Raw genomic sequence first — 21,427 nt, 5'->3', positions numbered from 1 at the left:
ATCACGCTCAAAAGTTCTATAGTACAGAGTAAAATTATGAGGTAAAGCTGGCACCCCTAACGTGTGGACAAAGAGGTCAGCGACTAACTTATTTAGCGTATTCTGTGTCTCCAAATTATCCGAACAGGTGTTTTTTCAAAGCTTTTGGAATTATCGGTGAAAACAACGAAAAGCCACGCGACCGGGGAAGAAATACGACTTCGATAAAAATCGAGAATAACGCCTGTTCAACATTACTGCCTTGCGGCACTTCATCCAAACTACACTATCAGGAATCAGAAAATTTTTGCATTAGATTTTGTGGAGAATTTGGAGCACGACTGTGGCACGTTCCTTCGTTTAGACATGTCAGTATTGCTAGGAATTCTGCTATCGAAATACGATAACTAAGCTCATTTTGCATTCTTGTACCGTGCTCATTTCCGAAATGCCTTTAACTGTCAGAATGCAATTGACAGGGTATCTCCGTCTGGCAACAGAGTATTGTCTTCAGACGAAAGATTAGAACTCCGAAGAACGAAATACTGTTTCAAAGTAATACATTTGAATAACGGGTGACAACTAAAATTTTGGAATTTTTTCGAGGCCCCTATACTCAACAACAAACGAGCTCAGAGAGAAATGCGATTATGTATGTGTTAGCTCTCTTTCTCCTCTTTTTGTCAATATTTTTATTTTCTGTTTTGTTTATGCTTGCCCAGTTTTGCTTAAAATGGCGTCGAAACAAGAAGTATTTCGGGAGCGCGTTGTACACTTCTACGAACTGCCACAGAAATCTCGGCAAAAAGTATACAGTACAACAGTTAAAAAGCAAATATGTTGCGGCTTAAACTGTTTACCATATTCTAAGATGCCCAACAACTATTCGCAAACAAGGTAGAGGAAGAGCAGCCAAAATTATGGACGCAGAAGGACATCTTTCTCTTTCAGCCAAGCCCTCTGGTTTGGCTATCAATTAAGATGCAACAGACGAATGTTTGAAGAAAATTTTGATCCTGTTTCTACAAAAACATCATGCAGATGGACAAAACATGTTTTGGCAAAACAATCGTTCCTGAATACCCGTTCGATTCTATTTTTACCCAAAAACCACGATCCGACAAATCTGTCTCAGTGCGCCCAATCGAAGATTTCTTCGGGATTTTGAGTTCCTTGGTGTACAAAAATAACTGGAGAGAAACGAACTGCAAACAGTTAATTGGTAGAATCAAGAGATGCATTCGCAAAGTTGACAAGACGGCCGTACAACTCTCCTGTTCCGACATCAAACAGAAGCTTCGCCGATCAGCCGATTACGGACCGTCTTCAAATGTACACTAATTTTTTTTTCAATAATGGGTAATGTATCTTCTATTTCTGTAAATAAGATCTTCTTCATGTATCTTGTCTTTTTTGACAGCTTGAAAAAAAAATTCCAAAATTTTAGTTGTCACCCGTTAGAAAATAACAAATGTAGGTAAATGTATTTAAAGCTTGGTGCATAAGTACAGTCCCTTGGTACAATCTCATGGCAGTTCAAGCGAAATTAATAATTTAAATAATTTTTCTCTACCATCAGCTTTGATGCGGATAACGTATGTTAATACATTAAAATTACAAATACCATTTACTGATAGAAGTGTTGCTATAAATGAGGATGACAATTTTACAGCTCCATTTTACAAGCGGTAAACTTTGCTTTAACATTCATGCAATCTATCAATCCAATTCATCAATACATATCCGATTTGAACTGCACCAAACGATATAATTAAATTCAACAACTGGAGCTCAATATATTGCCTTAAAAATTAAGCAACATGTTGAAGACAGACAACCGACAGGTTTCGGTAGCTGTAACTCATACAACTCATAAATAATTCCATCGTTTCATGTTTTCACAACCGCTAGGCATCCCTCTATCTTTCCTTCCGAGCTTCCAAGCTGATGACGGTCTAATAGTTTCTCCTTCCAAACTAGAGATTTGTCGCTGGTTTCACGATTTTCAATAATTAATTTGTTTTCGGTTTTCCAGTTTTTGCTGCCGCTTCACCTTTCCCAGCGGTGCCGCTGAAAAGGACGTGCTGGCTGGTGTGAAAGAAACTTCATGCGCTCACTTTATGGTCACCTCATCGGGGGAGGGGGGAACCCGCACCCCACCCGGAGGGGCGGGAAAACTATGCGTGAACAACTCTGCTGTTGTGCACACAAACTGTACTTTTCTGTTTTTCTCGATGGCAGTTTATTTTTACCGCTTGTGCAGTTTAGGTTTTTTTTTGCTCTGTCAGTTAGGTTATTGTTCACCCCAGTTTAGGTGTTGGCGGCTCACCTATCCAGAAGTTGGATTATTGTTGTTCATGAAATTACAATGTTTTGTTCTACTGCGTTCGTTCGTTCGTTCGATTGGTTGTTTTGAGTTTTGTTTTAGTTTCGTGGCAACGAATGTGCACTTTGCTAAGTGTTAAGCTCTGATTTTTCCGGTTGTTTTTTTTTAGCTATTGACCTGGTCGGGCGTTTTCTATTTGGTTCTGTGTTTAATCACATTTTAACTTACATGGGGAAATATTTACAAAAATTACGTATCAGTAATCGAAAACCGACCGAAGCGGTTTGCCAAGTGAATTTGTCTAAATCTGTTAAATTCGCTACAGGTTGCAGTGTGTAAAGTACTTTTTTAATCAATTTCAATTACGCTAGTCTAGTGTATCCTGTTTTACCTTAATATGTAACTGTGTGTGTAAGGTTTTGTTTGGATTTTTCTCTCCGTATTTGGAGAAAAAATTGAACATTATTTTACACGGCTTAACAGGTCATAGTGTTTCCAGCATTGCATGCATCGCGCAATTTAATTTCCGTTTGGTAGTGTGGAAAGAAAATTTACAGTTTGATTTTCCACACACTTGGCATCGCGACGATGCTACATCGAGTGATTTTACTTGAAACAATGTGAGAAATTATCCTATCGTTAAATCGTCTTTTTGAGTCATGCAACCTTTTCACAGAATATACAATGGAGAACGTTACATTTTAATGGCCGCTTTTTCCGGTTGAACAGTTTCACCCTTGGTTTGAACGATTCCAATGCCGTCTAGTGAATTGCGTTGGCAGCGACTGCGGCTGCTTCTATCGAAGAACTAATTTCGTCGAAAATTGTGTTCCCATTCAAGCCTGATAACGGGTCGTCAATAGTAAGGATGCTATCACACCGGGAACCACGAATAGGCAGTCCACCAGCAACGAGGATAAGTGCGAAGTTATCGCCACCGTAGCTCTAGCGCCGCTCGTTTTCCGCCGTGATATTGCTGCTGTGTTGTCACCTGAAACGAAAAACAGAAAGAAAACTAAGTTATTTATACTGTCTAAATTTACTACTGGTACTGCGAAAGTCCACTGGACAAACTTTACTCAAATACAGATATATAGTATGCTGAATACAAATTAAATTCAATTAATTTTCCAATTTCGGCAAAGTAATTTGTCAAATATTATTACACAGTAACGACCGGTCGTCTTGTGGGGCTCAAATTGGCACAAAACCCGTCAATATTTGAGTGGTTGCTGAGCCTGCCTGCTTTCGAAGGAGAATAAAACTGCAATTTCGCATTAATTCAATATCCATTCATTTCAAATCGCCAATTTGGATTGAATGAACTGCTGGAAAAGTTTTCGCCGAAAGCATTTTTCATCTTCCGCCGCCGCTGCTGCTGTCGTTGTCGCTGGGGCTGTCATTGAGAGAGAGCGCGCGCGCACGTCAGTCAGTGAGTTTCTCGTCATTTCCTGCCCCGACAGCAGCGCGGCCCCGGCGATGGCGGGTAATTATTTGCCAATCACTCGAAAAGCAGCGAAACTACGGCGATGATTCATTAAATATCACGGCTTCAGGAAGCGCAGAGAAAGGAGGGTTCTTCAAAATAAATCTTTCATTTTATACTACCACTTATTGCTCGCTTAGTCCCCGCTCGTCGTCGGTCGGTCTCATCCGACTGACTGGTACCGTACTGGTGAAAATCGATTTCGGGATTTTATTTCACTTCCATTCTGAGTCCGAATCGATGATTGATTACAGCTTTTATGGCTTAATCCAGCAGGCTTTGTTTTCCGGCTTTGGCATCATCTCCAAAAACCGCCACAGTCAGCGTTTTGGAGGAATCCTACCGCAATCGCGTGTAGCGATTCAATTTCATTTCAGATTTCATGGGGGAAATTGTAGTTGCACAAAACTAGACCGTGGTCGATCACGAATCTGGTGGTTCCTAACAAAATTATTTTAAGTAGTAGTACAGTTATTGATGTATTTTGAATTTTGAGCCTTTATGACTCTTAATTCAGGATTAACGTCATTCTCTATTGAAAAAACTAAACAAATTAAAATTATTTTTTGATATTCAAAAACATGCCAAAAAAACTTTAGAGTAAGGTGGGGTAAAAGTGCGATGCGGGTAAAAGCGCGATTCAATGATTTATCGGTGCAGATTCCGCGTAAATTTTCTACATTGGCATGGATGGGTGACTACTTTGATAGCTTGAATTTAACGTAAACTTTGGTTGCTTACGAAGCATAGTTGCTGAGTTATGTGCACATGTTATTTTCGGGCGGTTTCAATGTAATTTTTCGTAATACGGCACATACGATATCAACAGGAGGATATTACTTGTTGAAAATTTGTAGCAGCGTTTTACATCACTCACATATCTATTTTGAAAATACGGCGAAAATAATTTACAAAATATATTTCGCTTTTCCGTAATTTAATTTAACCCCGTCAAGCGCCTAACGGGGTAAAAGTTCGATTCACGGACGGGGTAAAAGTGCGACTCACGGATGAGGCAAAAATGTATAGCTAATTATATACAGCTTTAGGCACTATATTACAGATACTAGAAATGAAAGATATGCAGAAAACTGTGTGCTCTACAGATGTTGGCCGAAGAAAGACAATGTGTTTCCGCTGATGAAACAAAAAACAAACGTTTGGAAAGGTTTCGATTTAACGGAGGCTGCAATACACCAGCGCAAAATAGAAAAGGTGCAAATTGAGAAAATTCCTTACCGAAATATAAGGCAGATTGAAGATAATATGGTTTTGTTAGGTACTTCTGGGCTAATTTCATGGAATCTAGCTTCGAACTTTTGCCCCGCGGTATTCGCACTTTTGTCCCGCTTGTGGGGTAAAAGTGCGAATCTGCACTTGATCAGAAGAAAGAAGAATTTATTTTGCAAAACACTATTACCGCAAATGATTTATAGTTGAATGTGAAGACATTGAGTTACTGCATCACTTTAAAATATATTATGTTGTTGTCCTTCTTTATATCTCTCGAAAATTGATGACAACTTCAAACATCGCACTTATGTCCCGCCCTACTCTATAAAATATTATTTGCGTCAAGAATACTTTGAAAAATCGAGACGAAATTATATTAGTTAAATTCTATGTCAAACATGATGTTGAATTTTTTCAAACGTTCAATGTAGATGTAAATAGAATTTGTACTTGTTTTAGAGTCAATAATAAAGTATGAACGATCGACCGTCAACAAGGCCGCAACCGCGGTGCTAGGAGTGGAAACCTCGAGTCCACGAAATGATTGGTTTGACGGGGAATGCCAACAAGCGATTATCTCAAATCAAGATCAACAAGTGATAGAGAGGGAAAAAAGAGCTTGGAAAAACTATCTAAGCATATCCACGAGCGAGAATTTGGCCAAGTATCGACGAGCGCAGAATGATTTGACCATGGTGCTGAGGAAGAAAAAGCGCCAGAAGGAGGACAGAGATCGTGAGGAGCTGGAACAACTATTCCGGGTTTTACGAGAAAGTGAACCAAACTCGTAAGGGCTACCCTCTTGAACCTGACATGTGTACGTACGAGGCAGTGGATCTAATCACACATGAGCGCGAGGTGGTCGACAGATGGAGCCAGTATTTCGATGAACAACTCAACGGCGATATAGCAGAAGGAGACGCATTGGAAGTTAACCTCGGAGTGCCTACAAACGACAAGAAATTCGTCAGCTGCAGAATAATAGAGCCGCCAGAAAGGACCGACTCCCGGCAGAGCTCTACAAAAATGGCCAAGATTGCTGTAATTACCACGGCATCACTTTGGTCGACGTTGCTCTCCCAGATTTGGTTGCGTCGTCTATCCCCAATAGCAAGAGAATTCGTAGGACAGTATCAGGCGGGCTTTATGAGGGCCCGTGTTACTACGGATCAAATTTTTACTCTCCGACAAATCCTCCAGAAATGTCGAGAGTACAACGCGCCCACGCATCACGTTTTTGTGGATTTCAGGGCAGCATACGATACAGTTGAACGCGAACAGCTAGGGCAGATAATGCACGAGTACGGTTTTCCAGACAAACTGAAGCGGCTGATCAAAGCTATTCTGGAGCGAGTGATGTGCTACGTGCGCGTTTCTCTCGAGTCCTTTCGAATCGCGCAGAGGGTTACGGCAAGGGGATGGACTATCCTGCATGTTATTTAATATCGCTATTGAAGGTGTGTTCCGGCGAGCGGCATTCGAAACGAGAGGAACGATCTTCAGTAAGAGTAGCCAACTCCTAACCTTCGCAGACGTCCACGACATCGTTACTAGAAACCTTAGGACGGCGGAGGCAATCTACGCCAGACTAAAAGGAGGCTAGGAGGATAGGGCTACAAATCAATGCGCCGAAAACCAAATAGATGGTAGGAAGAGGCTCCAGAGAGAGCGTCGTTTGCATCTCACGGGCAGTGACAATTGTGGTTGATGAACTGGAAGTGGATGATGAGTTCGTATATTTGGGATCTCTGGTCACCGCCGACAATAATACGAGAAAGGAGATCCAACGACGCATTCAAACTGGAAATCGAGGCTACTATTTCCTCCACAAGATGCTTCGATTTGGGAGCATACGCTGCCGCACAAAGCTGACGATTTACAAACCGCTAATCAGACCGGCAGTCCTCTACGGACTTGAGACAGTAACAGTTACTTACGGAGGACATACGTGCCCTTGCCGTATTTGAACGAAAGGTGTTGCGGACTATTTTTGTCGGACTACAAACGGAAAGCGGAGAGTGGCGGAGACGCATGAATCACGAGCTACAAGCACTACTTGGAGAGATTCCCATCGTACACTTGGCGAAAGTTGGGAGATTACGTTGGGCCGGCCACGTCGCAAGGATGCCGGACGACTGTGCAGTGAAATCCGTTGTCTTCAAGAACCCCTCCGGCACCAGGAATAGAGGTGCCCAACGTTCTAGATGGTTCGACCAGGTTGAAGTCGACTTGCATATGTCGAGACGCGCAACGAGCTGGCCGAGTACATTGGAGAGGAATTCTTGATACGGCAAGCGCCACCCCGGCTCTCGGCTGCTAAAGTAAGTAATAAAGTATGAAGGTCTGTGCCTAGGGGCTACAGTTTCCTTTGAAAAAGGCCAAACCGTAGGCCGAAACGTAGAGCCGTTTTCGGTATATAACGTCAGTTGTCCCTGATAGCACAAGGTTATAGGGAAATTATCAGGCGGGCATCACGGGAGCTCGCGCCACTGCGGACCAAATTTTCTCCTTCATACAGATTGTGTAGAAATGTCGAGAATTCGACGTACCCACGCAGCAAATCTTTATTGATTTCAAAGCAGCATGCGATACAGTCGATCGAGACCAGCTACGGCAAATAATCCACGAAAACGGGTTTTCGAATGAATTCCGAGTTATGTGTTTCGTGCGCATCTTGAAGACACGGGTTGAGACAAGGTGACGGATTATTCTGCACGCTGTTCAACATCGCTCTTAAGGTGGTGAACCGATGAGCGGGCATCGAAACGAGAGGCACGATTTTCACTAAGGGTAGTTAAATCCTAGGTTTTGCAGATGACTTTGGTATCATAGCCAGGAACTATGCTAGACTGAAAACGGAGTCTAGGAGGACTGGGCTAAAAATAAATGCTTCGAAGACCAAATTGATGTAGCAAGAGACTCAAAGGAAACAAGCGCGTCCCAAAGACGGTAACCTTTGAAGGCAACGGATTAGAAAAGGTAGATAAGTTCGTGTATTTGGGATCGCTGGTGACCGTGCCCAACAACACTAGTAAGGAGGTCCAATTGAAAACGCATGTATGAACATGTAGCGAAAATCAGTAGGCAAAAAAAACGAAAATTCTCAGAATGCAAGAAACAAAACCCTTTTTCTTCATACGAATTTGTCGGTGCTGATTATTTTATGTCAAAAATCATGTGCTTGAGAAACAACGTTCCAGAGTTATGGCGGAACATACTACCGTTCCTCCTAACGACTCCCTCCCTGTCGGCTCCTTCCGAGTAAGCTCCTCCTTCTGTCATGTAGCTAGGCATCAGTTTGTTCTATGAAAATTGCTATAACGGAAACGAAACAAAAGTTTTTTTCCCACCTCGGAGGAACCCCCTTTTTACCCACAGTCACTTGCGCAATTGCAGTCGGTCTAAATGCAAGAGAAACGCAACACCTTTTATATATTCGGACCTCTAGTGCTGTTGTCAACCCCCTAGTGCTGATTCCCATATGTCAAATGACATATGTGCTACGTTTGATAAATGACTGTCCAGACTTTTCGGAGTTCTGGCCTCCCTCCCTGTTAGGAAACCTCCCTTTTGTCAACCCCTAGTGCTGATTCCCTTATATCAAGGAATATGCCAAGTTTGGGGGAGAACGGTCAATGCATTCTAGAGTAATGACCTCCCTCTGTTAGATTCCCCCCCTTTTAGCCTTATGCCCTCATGCCGAGGAACATGTGTGTCAAGTTGGAGTCAAGGTGGAGAACGGTCAAGGCATTTTGGAGTTATGGCGGAACATACAAACAAACATAGAAATATTCTCACGCTTACTTTTATACATATAGATTTTTTTGAAACTCGCGAAAATAGCTCCTAATTATTTTGATGACAGCTTAACCAGCCTAACATCAACCTTCTAATTCAGTTGTCGAAATTCGGTCGTTTAGATTCCGGCTATTTGTTATTCGGCCGACCGGTATTAGTCCGGAGAGTCGATGCGAGGGCTAGGGAAAACTAAGAAGAGTTGGTAGTCCTAGGAAAGCGAACCAACCTAGACAGATGTGATTTCTGTGGCGGGACTGCCCCAACAGGTGCCGGTACTTTTAACGACGGGTCGCCGGCAACCCTCGTAACTTGCGGCCGTCTCAGCTAGAACCATCTATGAAAAGTCACAAAATATTTTGCCGGAATTATGCCAAATGGTCCCTTATGTTTCTACCAATGTTTTTATGGCAAATGATGTTATGCCAAATGAATCTATGTTTAATGGGTGGCACCGGTTTTCATTGTAACGGAACGATGATTGGCTCAAGTTTTTAAATTATGCCTAACTTTCATTATGCCTAATGTCCATATGCCTAACGTTGCGCATCCGCTGACAGTCGGAGGGGGAGGGGGGGCAGAGCCTAAGGGGGAATCCATAAAGTACGTCACGCTTATAGGGGGAGGGGGGGTTGACCTAATCGTGACGATTTATGACGTAGGGGGGAGGGGGGGTATGAAGTTATGTTGACGTCACATGAAAAAAAATCAAATGGAAAATTTATTCGGGAAATTATATTTAGCCTTCATTTTAAGATACAACTATTGAAGGCTTCTATAAAATTAACGTACTGATGGATTTTAAAACAAATAGTTAAATTTTTTGAATGAAAACTTTTGTTTACCATATATGTGTGAACAGGACTCATTTATTCTATGTAGTATGAACTCTCCATTAAGGCTTTACAGAATATGTAGTACACCGCTGAAGAGCTGCTTGAGTACCATCCTGCCTAAAAGATTTTTGCAACCGCAAATAGCAGTCGCACAAACTCCTGGAGGGTTACGGGATGCTACCAGAGACCCATGGCAATGTTTTCCCTTGATATTCGTGCTGAACTCAATCGATGAACAAAACTCATACCGAAGTTCCACGGCTGCTGTTAAGGTTTTTCGGTATAATTTATACTGCCCCTCACTCAAAAGCTCTCTGAAGGATAGAGTTTATGCCACTTGCGAATTAAATTCCGCATCTAAGGTAGTGTTGATTGATTGCACGATTGAATGAATACACAAAATGACAAAATCCGTCAGAAAAGTTCTTCCAAAGCGTGTTGCTGCAAGACGTCAGTAGGAAGTTTTGATTCTTTCAACTAAATCAGACGAATTTGAGTGGATGGATGTAAAGGGCGTGGATATGCGCGGAACATTAATCGACGACACATCAGCGATCTTCAAAATCCGACTTATAAGCTCGAAAATTTTCCTTTTTATATTTGCTGAAATTCATTTGATAGTTTTAAATAAAACGGTTTTAATGAATATTTAATTTTTTAGGGGGGGTGGGGGCTTGCCGTGACGTGACGTACTCTCTCAGGGGGGGCACAAATGTGTGACGAAATGTGACAAGTGGGGGGGGGGGGGGTTAGATTTTGATCAAAATTTGCGTGACGTACTAAATGGATGTCGCCTAATCAATAGGAGGAGTTGCGTTTATCTTACCCCAACTAGACCGATTGCTGTTGCGCAAGTGACTGAGAGTTAAGTGTTAGGGTTAGGGTGGCAGTATTTCATTAATTCCTCCACCTATTGGTGAAAGAAACCTTTGTTATACAATCTCATTTGTCATTTGAGTTAGAGTTCGACAAGTTTTCGGAACATAATTCAACTCTTGTTAACGTTGTATTAGATATTATTAATGCGTATTTAGTATACTATGCATATTAAGTTAATATACTCAATAGCTTAGCGGAAAATGTTATTGTTATTGAGTTATTGAGCAGTTACCGATATTTTAGAACGAACCCTACTCTGGAAAGATGAAAAAAAAAATCGATTTTCTTGTTAATATCTTGTCAATATTCTTGAAAATATTCTTTTTCTTTTCTAATAAAGATTCTGAAGATGGCTGAATAGGAAATCAGTAAGCCGAAACGTAAAGAAAAGGGAAAGTTTTATCATCGCATTCGCCGAAAAATATCAATTTTAAATTGCACACATAATCGATTTTTTTGAAAAAATGACCGCCATTTTGATAATTTTTCGAATTTTTAATAACCACTACGAAACAATTTAGGAATTGACCTTCCCTACTAGCACAGTTGTTACTAACCAGTTCACTGTGGTCCAGAAAGCCAAATTAAGTGGAAAAAATTGTTTACTCAGTAGTCGTTGATTTTAGACTATTTACATCTTATCTTCAGGTTTAGTTGAAAAATTTTCGGTGAAATAATGAAACTGATGAATATATCGCGTAACGTTTCAGCCTACTACTCTTCAGCTATCGTCTGACGCATTCTTCTAGTATTTACGCCACATTCATATCAGTTATTCAGCCTTCATCAGTGGGCTGGTTTTCCTTCCGTCCAACTGGCTTGTTGTTGTTACTCTCAAGAGTAACAATACTAGAAGAATGCGTCAGACGATAGCTGAAGAGTAGTAGGCTGAAACGTTACGCGATATATTCATCAGTTTCATTATTTCACCGAAAATTTTTCAACTAAACCTGAAGATAGTGATTTTGCGGTGACTTAAAATCAAAGTATTTACATCTTAGCAACAAAATCTTGATTTAGGATGCCGCTTTTTTTGGCATAAGCTATTTTAGGGTGACCCTTAAATTAACCAAGATCCAGAAATTATCTTCAAAACAAAACAAGATAGAGCGATATTCACTTCAGCAATTTTATAGCTTGAAGTATTTTGAGTAATATTGCAGAAGACGAAATCCTTCTATCTCGAATCGTTTCCATATTAGAGCGATTTTCCTGAGTCAAGTTAGGGTGACACTGCTATTTTGCGATTTTTCTCCATAACTTTTTTATTTTGCATTTCTCGCAAAACACTTGCTCGGATGACTTGTGAGGCTCAATAAGACGCAACTTTTGGTGAAAAAAGAAATTGGCTATCTACTTTACTTCTACACTTATATTAATTTTTATGATGAAAATAGGCCGTTTTCAAATGTTAGTATCTCAGAAAGGTGCAAGCAGAATTAAAATCGGTTAATTGAGTTTGAAAGATCGTGATTTTTTGTGTATAATATCAAAAAATTGGAGGGTGGATTTTTGTCTATCTCAAATAAATCAACTTTGAAAATGTGTGGTTTTAACATATTTAAGTATATAAAAGTAAACGAGTTGCGCCATAACTACGGGACGCCTTGACTGTTCTTCAGCAAACTTGGCGTACATGTTTCTTGATACAAGTGAATCAGCGCAGAGGGCTGACAAAAAGGGGGTGGTCGCTAAAAAGGGGGGGGGGGAGGTCCAAATAAGTAAAAGTGGCTGCGATCATCTTGCATTAAGGGGCGAACCAGCCACAGGCTGAAAACCTCTCAAACATAGAATAATATTAATAATAATATCTTGCATTTGGTCTGTTAGAAGTTGTACAAGTGGCTGGGAGATAAGATGAAGAGCGTGTGAAAAGATGGGAGGGTCACAACTACGGAAGTAGAACAATATAAGGAAGGCTTTGTTTCTCTTTCATTATCTTCGGAGAGACGTACAAGTTGCTGTAGACAAAATGGCCGCTGACCGAGGAGAGCTAATCAAGGGGAGGGGTAGATATGTCTAAATGAGGAAAAAAGCTTTGTTTTTTGTATTATGAGAATTTGCAAACTGAAACGTAGTGTTTTGAAGCCCGCATTCGTGTGGTCCAATTTTGTCTCACGATTTTCTTCTAACGAACACATATGCATGAGCATTTCTTTCGGATTTCTTTTCTGATATTCTCATACACTGCGACAAGTTTTTGCCATAGCGTATTTAGTTATCACCTCCCAGTTGGCCTCGAGGTATGATGCTGGTCTAATAAGCCAGTCGTCATATGTTCGAATCCCGACTGGGAGAGGCTGATAGAGTTAATAGGATCGTAGCAAATGGCCCTGCAATTGTCCTGCACTCTAACAGCTGGCTGCAAAGTCTGTCGTATAAAAAAACAGAAGGTCAAGTTTCGATAACGGAATGTAGCACCTAGGCTTTGCAATGCTTTGCTATTTAGTTATCAGCCACGTTCGTTGCTTACGCTCGTCATTACAATCCAGCAGTTGATACCTATCATCGCTCGCATTGGCCCGCACACTTACCTGCGTGTGTAAGCGAGGGTGTAAAATGAAGAAGAAAAGTAAAATCCGTATCCATACATCCAAGTGTGCCGCTCGTGCTCACGACCTATGGACAGCTCGTGAGCTTTGGATTCGCGGGCGGGATGTGTAGAAAGTTGATATGAGGCTGTACACTCGCGAGTGTGTAGGTAGCAGAATGTATGCACACAGTGCCAGCAGTTGTTTGGCGTAGGCTTGCGTCAGTGGAGTAAGCTTTGGATGCTATGCTTTTCACACTCGCTCGCCTGAGATTTTCAATCTTATCGAAAACAGATGTACAACTGGCTGAAAGACAAAAAATGGTGGCCTCTGATGAAAGGGGAGGGGCGAATCACGGAAATCCCCGTCGCGGGTAGAAAACTATTTAAACTTCTCATTCGGTAGTTTCACTCCATGATACTATAAAACACATATGATTTCATTACTTTGTCTACCATTCCCTCTGTTTATTGGATAGTCTACCGTTTTTAATGTCTAACCTCATTATGAACTTTAAGTCAACAAACATGAGGTTAAGTTTATACATTCTCTTTTAGATTTGGACCACTCACACAACTTATAACGGTTTAAATGCAAGATAATTACAGCCACTTTTACTTATTTGTACCTCCCCCTCCCCTTTTTAGCGACCACCCCGCTTTTGTCAACCCCCTGTGCTGATTTACTTATGTCAAGAAGAGTGTACGCTAAGTTTAATCAAGAACAGTCAAGGCCTTCCGGAGTTATGGCGCAACTCGTTTACTTTTATATACTTAAATATGTTAAAACCACACATATTCAAAGTTGATTTATTTGAGATAGACAAAAATCCACTCTCCAATTTTTTGATATTATGCACAAAAAATCACGATCTTTCAAACGCAATTAACCGATTTTAATTCTGCTTGCACCTTTCTGAGATACTAACATTTGAAAACGGCCTATTTTTATCATAAAATTTAATATAAGTGTAGAAGTAAATTAGATAGCCAATTTCCTTTTTCACCAAAAGTTGCGTCTTAGTGAGTCTCAAAAGTCATCTAAGGAAGTGTTTTGCGAGAAATGCAAAATAAAAAAGTTATGGAGAAAAATCGCAAAATAGCAGTGTCACCCTAACTTGACTCAGGAAAATCGCTCTAATATGGAAACGGTTCGAGATAGAAGGATTTTGACTTCTGCAATATTACTCAAAATACTTCAAGCTATAAAATTGTTGAAGTAAATATCGCTCTATCTTGTTTTGTTTTGAAGATAATTTCTGGATCTTGGTTAATTTAAGGGTCACCCTAAAATAGCTCATGCCAAAAAAAGCGGCATCCTTAAACAAGATTTTGTTGCTAAAACGTAAATAGTCTAAAATCAACGATTACTGAGTAAACAATTTTTTCCACCTAATTTGGCTTTCTGGACCATAGTGCAGTTGTGGCAGCCGGTTTATGACTAATTTCAGTCATAAATAAGTTTCTGCAACCATAAGTGCGAAAAGCGTGCTGCTGGGGTTATGTTTCGAAATCATCAATCAATTTTTTCTAGTGAGCATTCACGCGCCCAGTTACCAACAGCACAGACAAACAGACAAGACACTTGCTTTAATTCCATCGCCCATTAAAAAACCACTTATTTTTCAAAAAAGCATGTTTGGCAACATGGCCACACCGCGCTCGAGTGTTGTTTCGGGTTTTCAGTGTAAAACTATACAAATGTTAAAAACCTGCAGTATAAAACTCTGCAAATGTAAAAACCCTGCAAATGCAAGCTACTCCGCAACATGCATAACAGAGGGTGCTAGTGTGCAAGCTAAACGTGTAGGATGATGGTTTTTGAAGAATTTTCTTCTATGTGTCATGTCAGTTCGTCAGTGCTAACAGTATAATGATCATTATCTTTGCATCTAAAAATGCAAAATACATATTCAAACACAACACACTCCCCCAACACTTGACTTTAATACCAACAAATTCATAAAAATCACGAAATTCCATTATTCGACAACCCTAAAGAGTAGAATTCCATTTTCTGTGCTTTTTCCTAAAAATTAATATATTTCGCAACCACTAAGAGATAGACTTGTTATACACTTTTGTTAAGACACTTTATTTTTTGGATGCACTTAAAAAACAAAAAAAATGTGTCGCTCTATTTGGTGGATTCTCAAAAAGGGACATCAACTGGAGGGTAAAAACTATCTGCCTACAAGGTGCTTTCCTGTATCCTGTTCTGTAGACTGAGACCGTTAGCCGAGTCCTTCGTCGGTTTTCGTGAGGGTCGCTCCACGACGGATCAGATGTTTACCCTGCGTCAGTTGCTAGATAAGTTCCGGGAGTACAACTTGCAGACACACCATCTGTTTGTGGACTTTAAAGCGGCGTACGATTTAGTTAAACGAAATGAGCTGTGGCAGATAATGCTAGAACATGGTTTTCCGACGAAACTAGTTACGCTGATTCGTGCGACGCTGGACGGATCCAAATCATGCGTTAGAATAGCGGGTGAGACCTCAGCTGTTTTCGTGACGTTGGATGGACTGAAGCAAGGGGATGCACTGTCTAACCTGCTATTCAACATTGCCTTGGAAGGTGTATTACGAAGGGCAAACGTGGCAAGGAATGGAACTATCATGACGAAATCTCACATGCTTCTTGGTGTTTCGGATGACGTCGATATCATCGGAATCAACCGTAGAGCAGTGAAAGATGTGGAAAGCGGCGAGTTTGGGACTTACCATTAACACCGCCAAAACGAAGTACATGGTTGCTGGCTGGCAGGGAACGTTAGATGGGGAACGATATGAAGTAGTGGTGGAATTTATATACCTTGGTACACGCGTGACATGTGACAACGATGTAAGTCGCGAAGTGAAACGACGAGTTGCAGCCGCGAATCGGGCTTTCTACGGATTACGTAGCCAGCCGAAGTCCCATAGTTTGCAAATTCGCACAAAACTGGCGCTCTACAGAACACTAATCCTTCCTTTTCGGACACGAATCATGGATGCTAAAGGAAGCTGATCGGCGAGTTCTAGGGGTTTTTGAGCGTAAAATTCTGCGATCTATACTTGGCGGCAAAATGGAAAATGGAATGTGGCGCAGACGCATGAATCACGAGCTGTACCAAGTATACAAATATGCTGATATAGTGAAGGTAGTGTAATGTGGCAGGCTGCGGTGGGCTGGACACGTGGCCAGAATGCCCGACGAAAGAGTAGCCAAAACTATTTTCAGCAGAGAACCAGGAAGAGGCCGTAGACTCCGAAGCAGACCCCGCACCCGGTAGGTGTGTGCTGTCGAAGACGATGCACGTTCAGCTGGTGTTCGTGGGGATTGGAGAACGGCAGCCCAGGACCGACGGTACTGGAGGACCATAATTCGTTCGGCGCTGGATCGGTAATGGACCGTTGCCACTAAAGTAAAGTAAGTATTAGGATTCACGGTCACCCTAATAATGTAAAAATATGCGCCCAATAAACTTCTCCAAACCTCCCCCCGCCGCCTGAAAAATAACGTATTTTTTACGCCTGCGTTTTTTTAGGTTAGGCCCAGCTGTGCATCATATTTCATTCATATCAACAACGTTTTCTTAATAAAAATCTTTAAATTATTATCAAATAACTTTCGACCGGTAAGACAATTTCTTATCAAATTTAGCAGATATATTCAGAGCGTTAAGACCTCTCGTTTGATACTAAAACAATTAAAATCCGATTCATCTGGTTAAAATCGTTGCACATTTAAATTGTAATTTGTAAATTTTGTTGTGTTATACACGATTACTCATAACTTCCAAATTAAACTCCAAATCTGAAAACAAATCAATAGTGACTTATGAGGCTGTATTACCATTCAAACAAGACTTATAGTGCATAAATCGATTCGGCCATCTCTGAGAAACGTTCGACTAATTCATACCTAGTAAAACACATTTCAATACATAACTTTTGAACTGATTGTTTGTTTTCAACAAAAATTCTTCAAAAATTTTACAGTAGCAAGACCTTTCATTTGATACTAAAATTGTTGAAATCGGTTGAGAGGTTCCGGAGAAAATCATCTCCGAGAAATATACGACTAAAGTCAAGCGTCACATACACTCATACACACATACACATGCAGACATTGCGCAGTTCGTCGAACCCTATCGATTAATATATGTGACTCGCCGGGCCTTGGATCAATTTCGTGTTTTTCGACTAATTTCTAAACCTTTGTTATAGTATAACAAAGGTAAAGGGAGGGAGGAGGGGATGAGAAACGTGAGTATGAAAGTATGTGGATGAGGTATTCATTTTGGAATGAGAGCAGTTGTACAAGTGGCTAAACGATAAGAGGAGATTTCTGAAAGGGGAAAATAGGGTGGCCATTAACAAGGGGAAGGTCCAAAAATGTAGAAAAAGCTTTGTCTTGCATTATTGGGATTACCAAAAAAAAAACAGATTTACAAGTGGCTGTGGAACAACAGGAAAGTATAGCTAACAATGGGCGTAAACACATTCAAATGAAGAAAAAGGGTTTTATTTCTTACACTATAAAAATTTTCGTTACAATAACAGATGTACAAATAGTTGAGAGACAAAGAAGCCTCTAGTAAGATCGGGCAATCAGCTAATATTAATATATTATTATTGAAACTAAACTGAGACAATGTTAGATGTAATTGCCTTAGAATTAACAAAATGACTGAACTAAACAAAGCGGATAGGATCAGATTACACAGTTTGAAACACTTCTGCAAGCCAAGTGGTATATTTGGACAACAACAAGGTGCTTAAATCTCAGTAATGGCGCTCTTTTATTGCGCTGGGAATCATCATGCAGTTAAATGACTCGACTGATCTGAGGTTTCCTACCACGCTGCACAATCTTGCTACAAATGCTCTAACCTAGTTTTTCTTAAGCTTACAGTGGTTGATTAAATTCCTAGAAACACACGGTCATCCACATTACAAAGCAACGGGGAAATGTTTCCGCCGAGTGAACAACATTGCCGTGCAGTTAAGTTTATACACTCTGGACTCACTCGCATCTGCTGGGCTACATTTCAAGTGCTGAATAAAGGCTTTCAACTGTTTTGTTCGACTGTAGAAAATTGTATCCTTTGTTGTGGAAGAACTTTATTACCCAATTGTGATCCCATAGCAGCCCGGCAGGATTGCTGCATGGAGAAGCTTGGTGCTTCTATTCTACGGAGAAAGATTCTGCGTCTCCATGTTATGGAAAGCCAGTGGATAGAAGCCAACTGTTAGCAGTACATTGATAGTCGTTCCCAGAATAGTTTTGTGCCTCTGCGGTTGTTCCAGAAGCATATTCATGCTCAAATTTCTATCCATGCCAACCAACCGCTGCTGCACAGACTCGAAAGATAAACAAGTGATTATGCGAACAAACAGCGTTTCACCTCTTCGCTGTTTGCTGGGGAATAACTCAGAGTGAAGAGCGTTGTCGGCAGCTGTGAGTCGTCAGGTTTGCCCCACGAGGAGCGGAGAAGAGTTTAAAGTTCGTGCCATTATTCTGATCCCCATTTTTCATCGGAAGAATTATTCTTGGAAATTTCTCATGCCTTTGTTCGAGGCTGTCGGTGGAAGAGAAAAGAACAGCAAGGAAAAACAGCTCTAATCAATCACGTTCCGTGATTTTGCAAGTACCATCGTCGTCCTAGACCGACGACTGCTCGTCGTGTGCGCTAAGAGTGGATGTCTGCTATAGAGCTGTATAGTAAAGATCCACCCTCAAAACGATTCGCTCCATTATAATGGGAAGACGGGAGAAATATATGGCCCGAGATATGGGAAATAGATTGGAGCAGGTACCGTTGTCGAGGGAGGATGCGGGTAACGGTCGAGGCAGCCATCCCGACAGCCCGAATTGAACCTTTGTAAGATAAGGAAAAGATTTTGGCGTACGTCAAACTATTATTAGGATCATTGTGCAAACCTTTCGAACCCATTTTAAAATACTTCGCCTCTCCGGGAAGCTAAATCGGTTCTTCTGCGAACCAATAACGTTCATAGGAAAAGAAAATGGAAAATCGAAATAACCTTGAAGCGTTCCTGATACGCTGTGGAAATTCGACGAATCTAGAAAAATGTTTAGTTTCATTCAGAGTGCTTATTTGCATAACACTGAAGTTTGATTTAATGCCAAAAAAGTGGACAAAAGAAGATACCCTGTACTGTAACAGCTGCCGGTTATTGAATGATGATAATTCAGCTACAGAAGTACGGCAAAAATGAAATTATAACATCATGAAATGCAACTAATCTGTCTGACTTCCAGGAATCCGAACTGAACGGGTTGCAATCTGTTCCCATCAGCCCACTGAATCACGATAACCTCTGTCCAAAGTATGCTAATGCTTTCTCCTCTTTCACATGAATATCTCGTTCGTTCGGGCGCACCTGCTGCTGATGGACTCAAAAAGTAACAAATTTTTAATTATCGAATTGATTCCAAACCCATGTAATCAACACAGGCGGGCACGTAAAACCCGGTGCTCATGCCCGCGAATTAATATGCATGATTCACCCGAGCACAGGATCTCGAACGAACTGATAGCCACCACACCGCTGCTGACTCTGACTGCCACTGATGATGTTGGCAATGATGCTGGTAAAGCGTAACGCGAAATGATGAAGAGACCCTGCACGTATGGATATAACGACATGACGTTGAGTAACAGCGCGGGATCATGATTCGCTCCACTGCTACCTTGTTATTATGTTGAACAGACCCGGTGGGATTTAGTGAATGAAAAAATCGCTTCGTCCACTGACTTCCTATCACGGTGTATAATCACCATGGCAGGTAGTTACGTGCGACTAGCAGTTACGGTGCTAAGTGCCGTAAGAGAAGAAGGAGCTAACTAGTTCTAACTTCATCGAGGATGAGCCCTGCCAGCCAGCCGAGTCGTTGCTCGGAACGTGATTAAAATTGAAAATTGATGGATTGGTCGGACGGACGGAATTGGATTAAAAGCGTGCCAGCAGAGAACCGTAAACCGTACTCTCCTTGCATGAATCAAATGATTATTTTGAGGAAACAATCGAGCTGTGTGAATCTAAATTATGTAACATTTCAGGTGCATAAAAATATGCAAAGTTTAGTTTTCTGATTATAACTCCACTGGTGGCCACAATTTTCGCTCCGCAGGGATGCAATTAGCAATCGTAAAGTTTAACATCCCGCAACCGCTCGATGGAGGACAAATATTTCCGATTGCCAAGGAACCGGATACATAATCCCAAACCTCTTCCAAACAATTTAGCACGAAGCTCATCAAAATATCAACCAGCAGGCTTCCCTAGACTCGAAAATCCCAGTAATGCTAGTCCTAGGATCGCTCAATGCGTGCGGCAATACCGACAATGACGACGATGACGATGATTATAATCTCTACCGGTTCTTTTTATTCTCCTGATAAATTACATCTCCCCAGATATGGGCATTCGCTGCTCAATCATCGGCATGATCCAGTAATGAGAAATAAAGCAAGCGATTCTAGCGGCAAGCAAGTAGGCAGTCGCTGGTACATGGGACGAACCGAAAGGTGTACGGGGATAAAATATGATCTGATATGAAGGACAAACTGCGCAACGATCCAGCACTAATATCAATGACGGAGGGTGCCGAAATAGCGATAAAAGAACGATTTTATTTCGGTTTCATTTTCTGAATTTACACATAACAGTTTGTTTTGTTACACACTTTTAATGATTCTGGTTGCCAAAACTAATCATAAAACTGCTATTCGATAAAACTTTCTTATTTTCCTTATTTCGTATTTTTGTATTTTTGTATTTTTGTACTTTCGTACTTTTGTACTTTTGTACTTTCGTACTTTTGTACTTTTGTACTTTTGTACTTTTGTACTTTTGTACTTTTGTATTTTTGTACTTTTGTACTTTTGTACTTTTGTACTTTTGTACTTTTGTACTTTTGTACTTTTGTATTTTTGCACTTTTGTACTTTTGTATTTTTGTATTTTTGTATTTTTGTATTTTTGTATTTTTGTATTTTTGTATTTTTGTATTTTTGTATTTTTGTATTTTTGTATTTGTATTTTTGTATTTTTGTATTTTTGTATTTTTGTATTTTTGTATTTTTGTATTTTTGTATTTTTGTATTTTTGTATTTTTGTATTTTTGTATTTTTGTATTTTTGTATTTTTGTATTTTTGTATTTTTGTATTTTTGTATTTTTGTATTTTTGTATTTTTGTATTTTTGTATTTTTGTATTTTTGTATTTTTGTATTTTTGTATTTTTGTATTTTTGTATTTTTGTATTTTTGTATTTTTGTATTTTTGTATTTTTGTATTTTTGTATTTTTGTATTTTTGTATTTTTGTATTTTTGTATTTTTGTATTTTTGT

At 40.3% G+C, this 21,427-nt stretch overlaps 1 protein-coding gene across 1 annotated transcript in view; it reads right to left on the bottom strand.

The window, feature by feature from the left end:
* Positions 1–3,141: 3,141 nt before the first annotated feature.
* The window catches only part of LOC128736592 (uncharacterized), an 88,562-nt gene continuing 70,276 nt past the window's right edge, over positions 3,142–21,427 (bottom strand). The window contains exon 4 of the mRNA XM_053831081.1: positions 3,142–3,296. Coding sequence (XP_053687056.1) covers positions 3,142–3,296 — 155 coding nt within the window. The remainder of the gene's footprint in view (positions 3,297–21,427) is intronic.

Source organism: Sabethes cyaneus, chromosome 2 (genome assembly GCF_943734655.1).
Source record: "Sabethes cyaneus chromosome 2, idSabCyanKW18_F2, whole genome shotgun sequence".
Lineage (NCBI taxonomy): Eukaryota > Metazoa > Arthropoda > Insecta > Diptera > Culicidae > Sabethes > Sabethes cyaneus.
The sequence above is the reverse complement of the archived record's forward strand: the minus strand, read 5'-3'. Positions and strand labels throughout refer to the sequence as shown.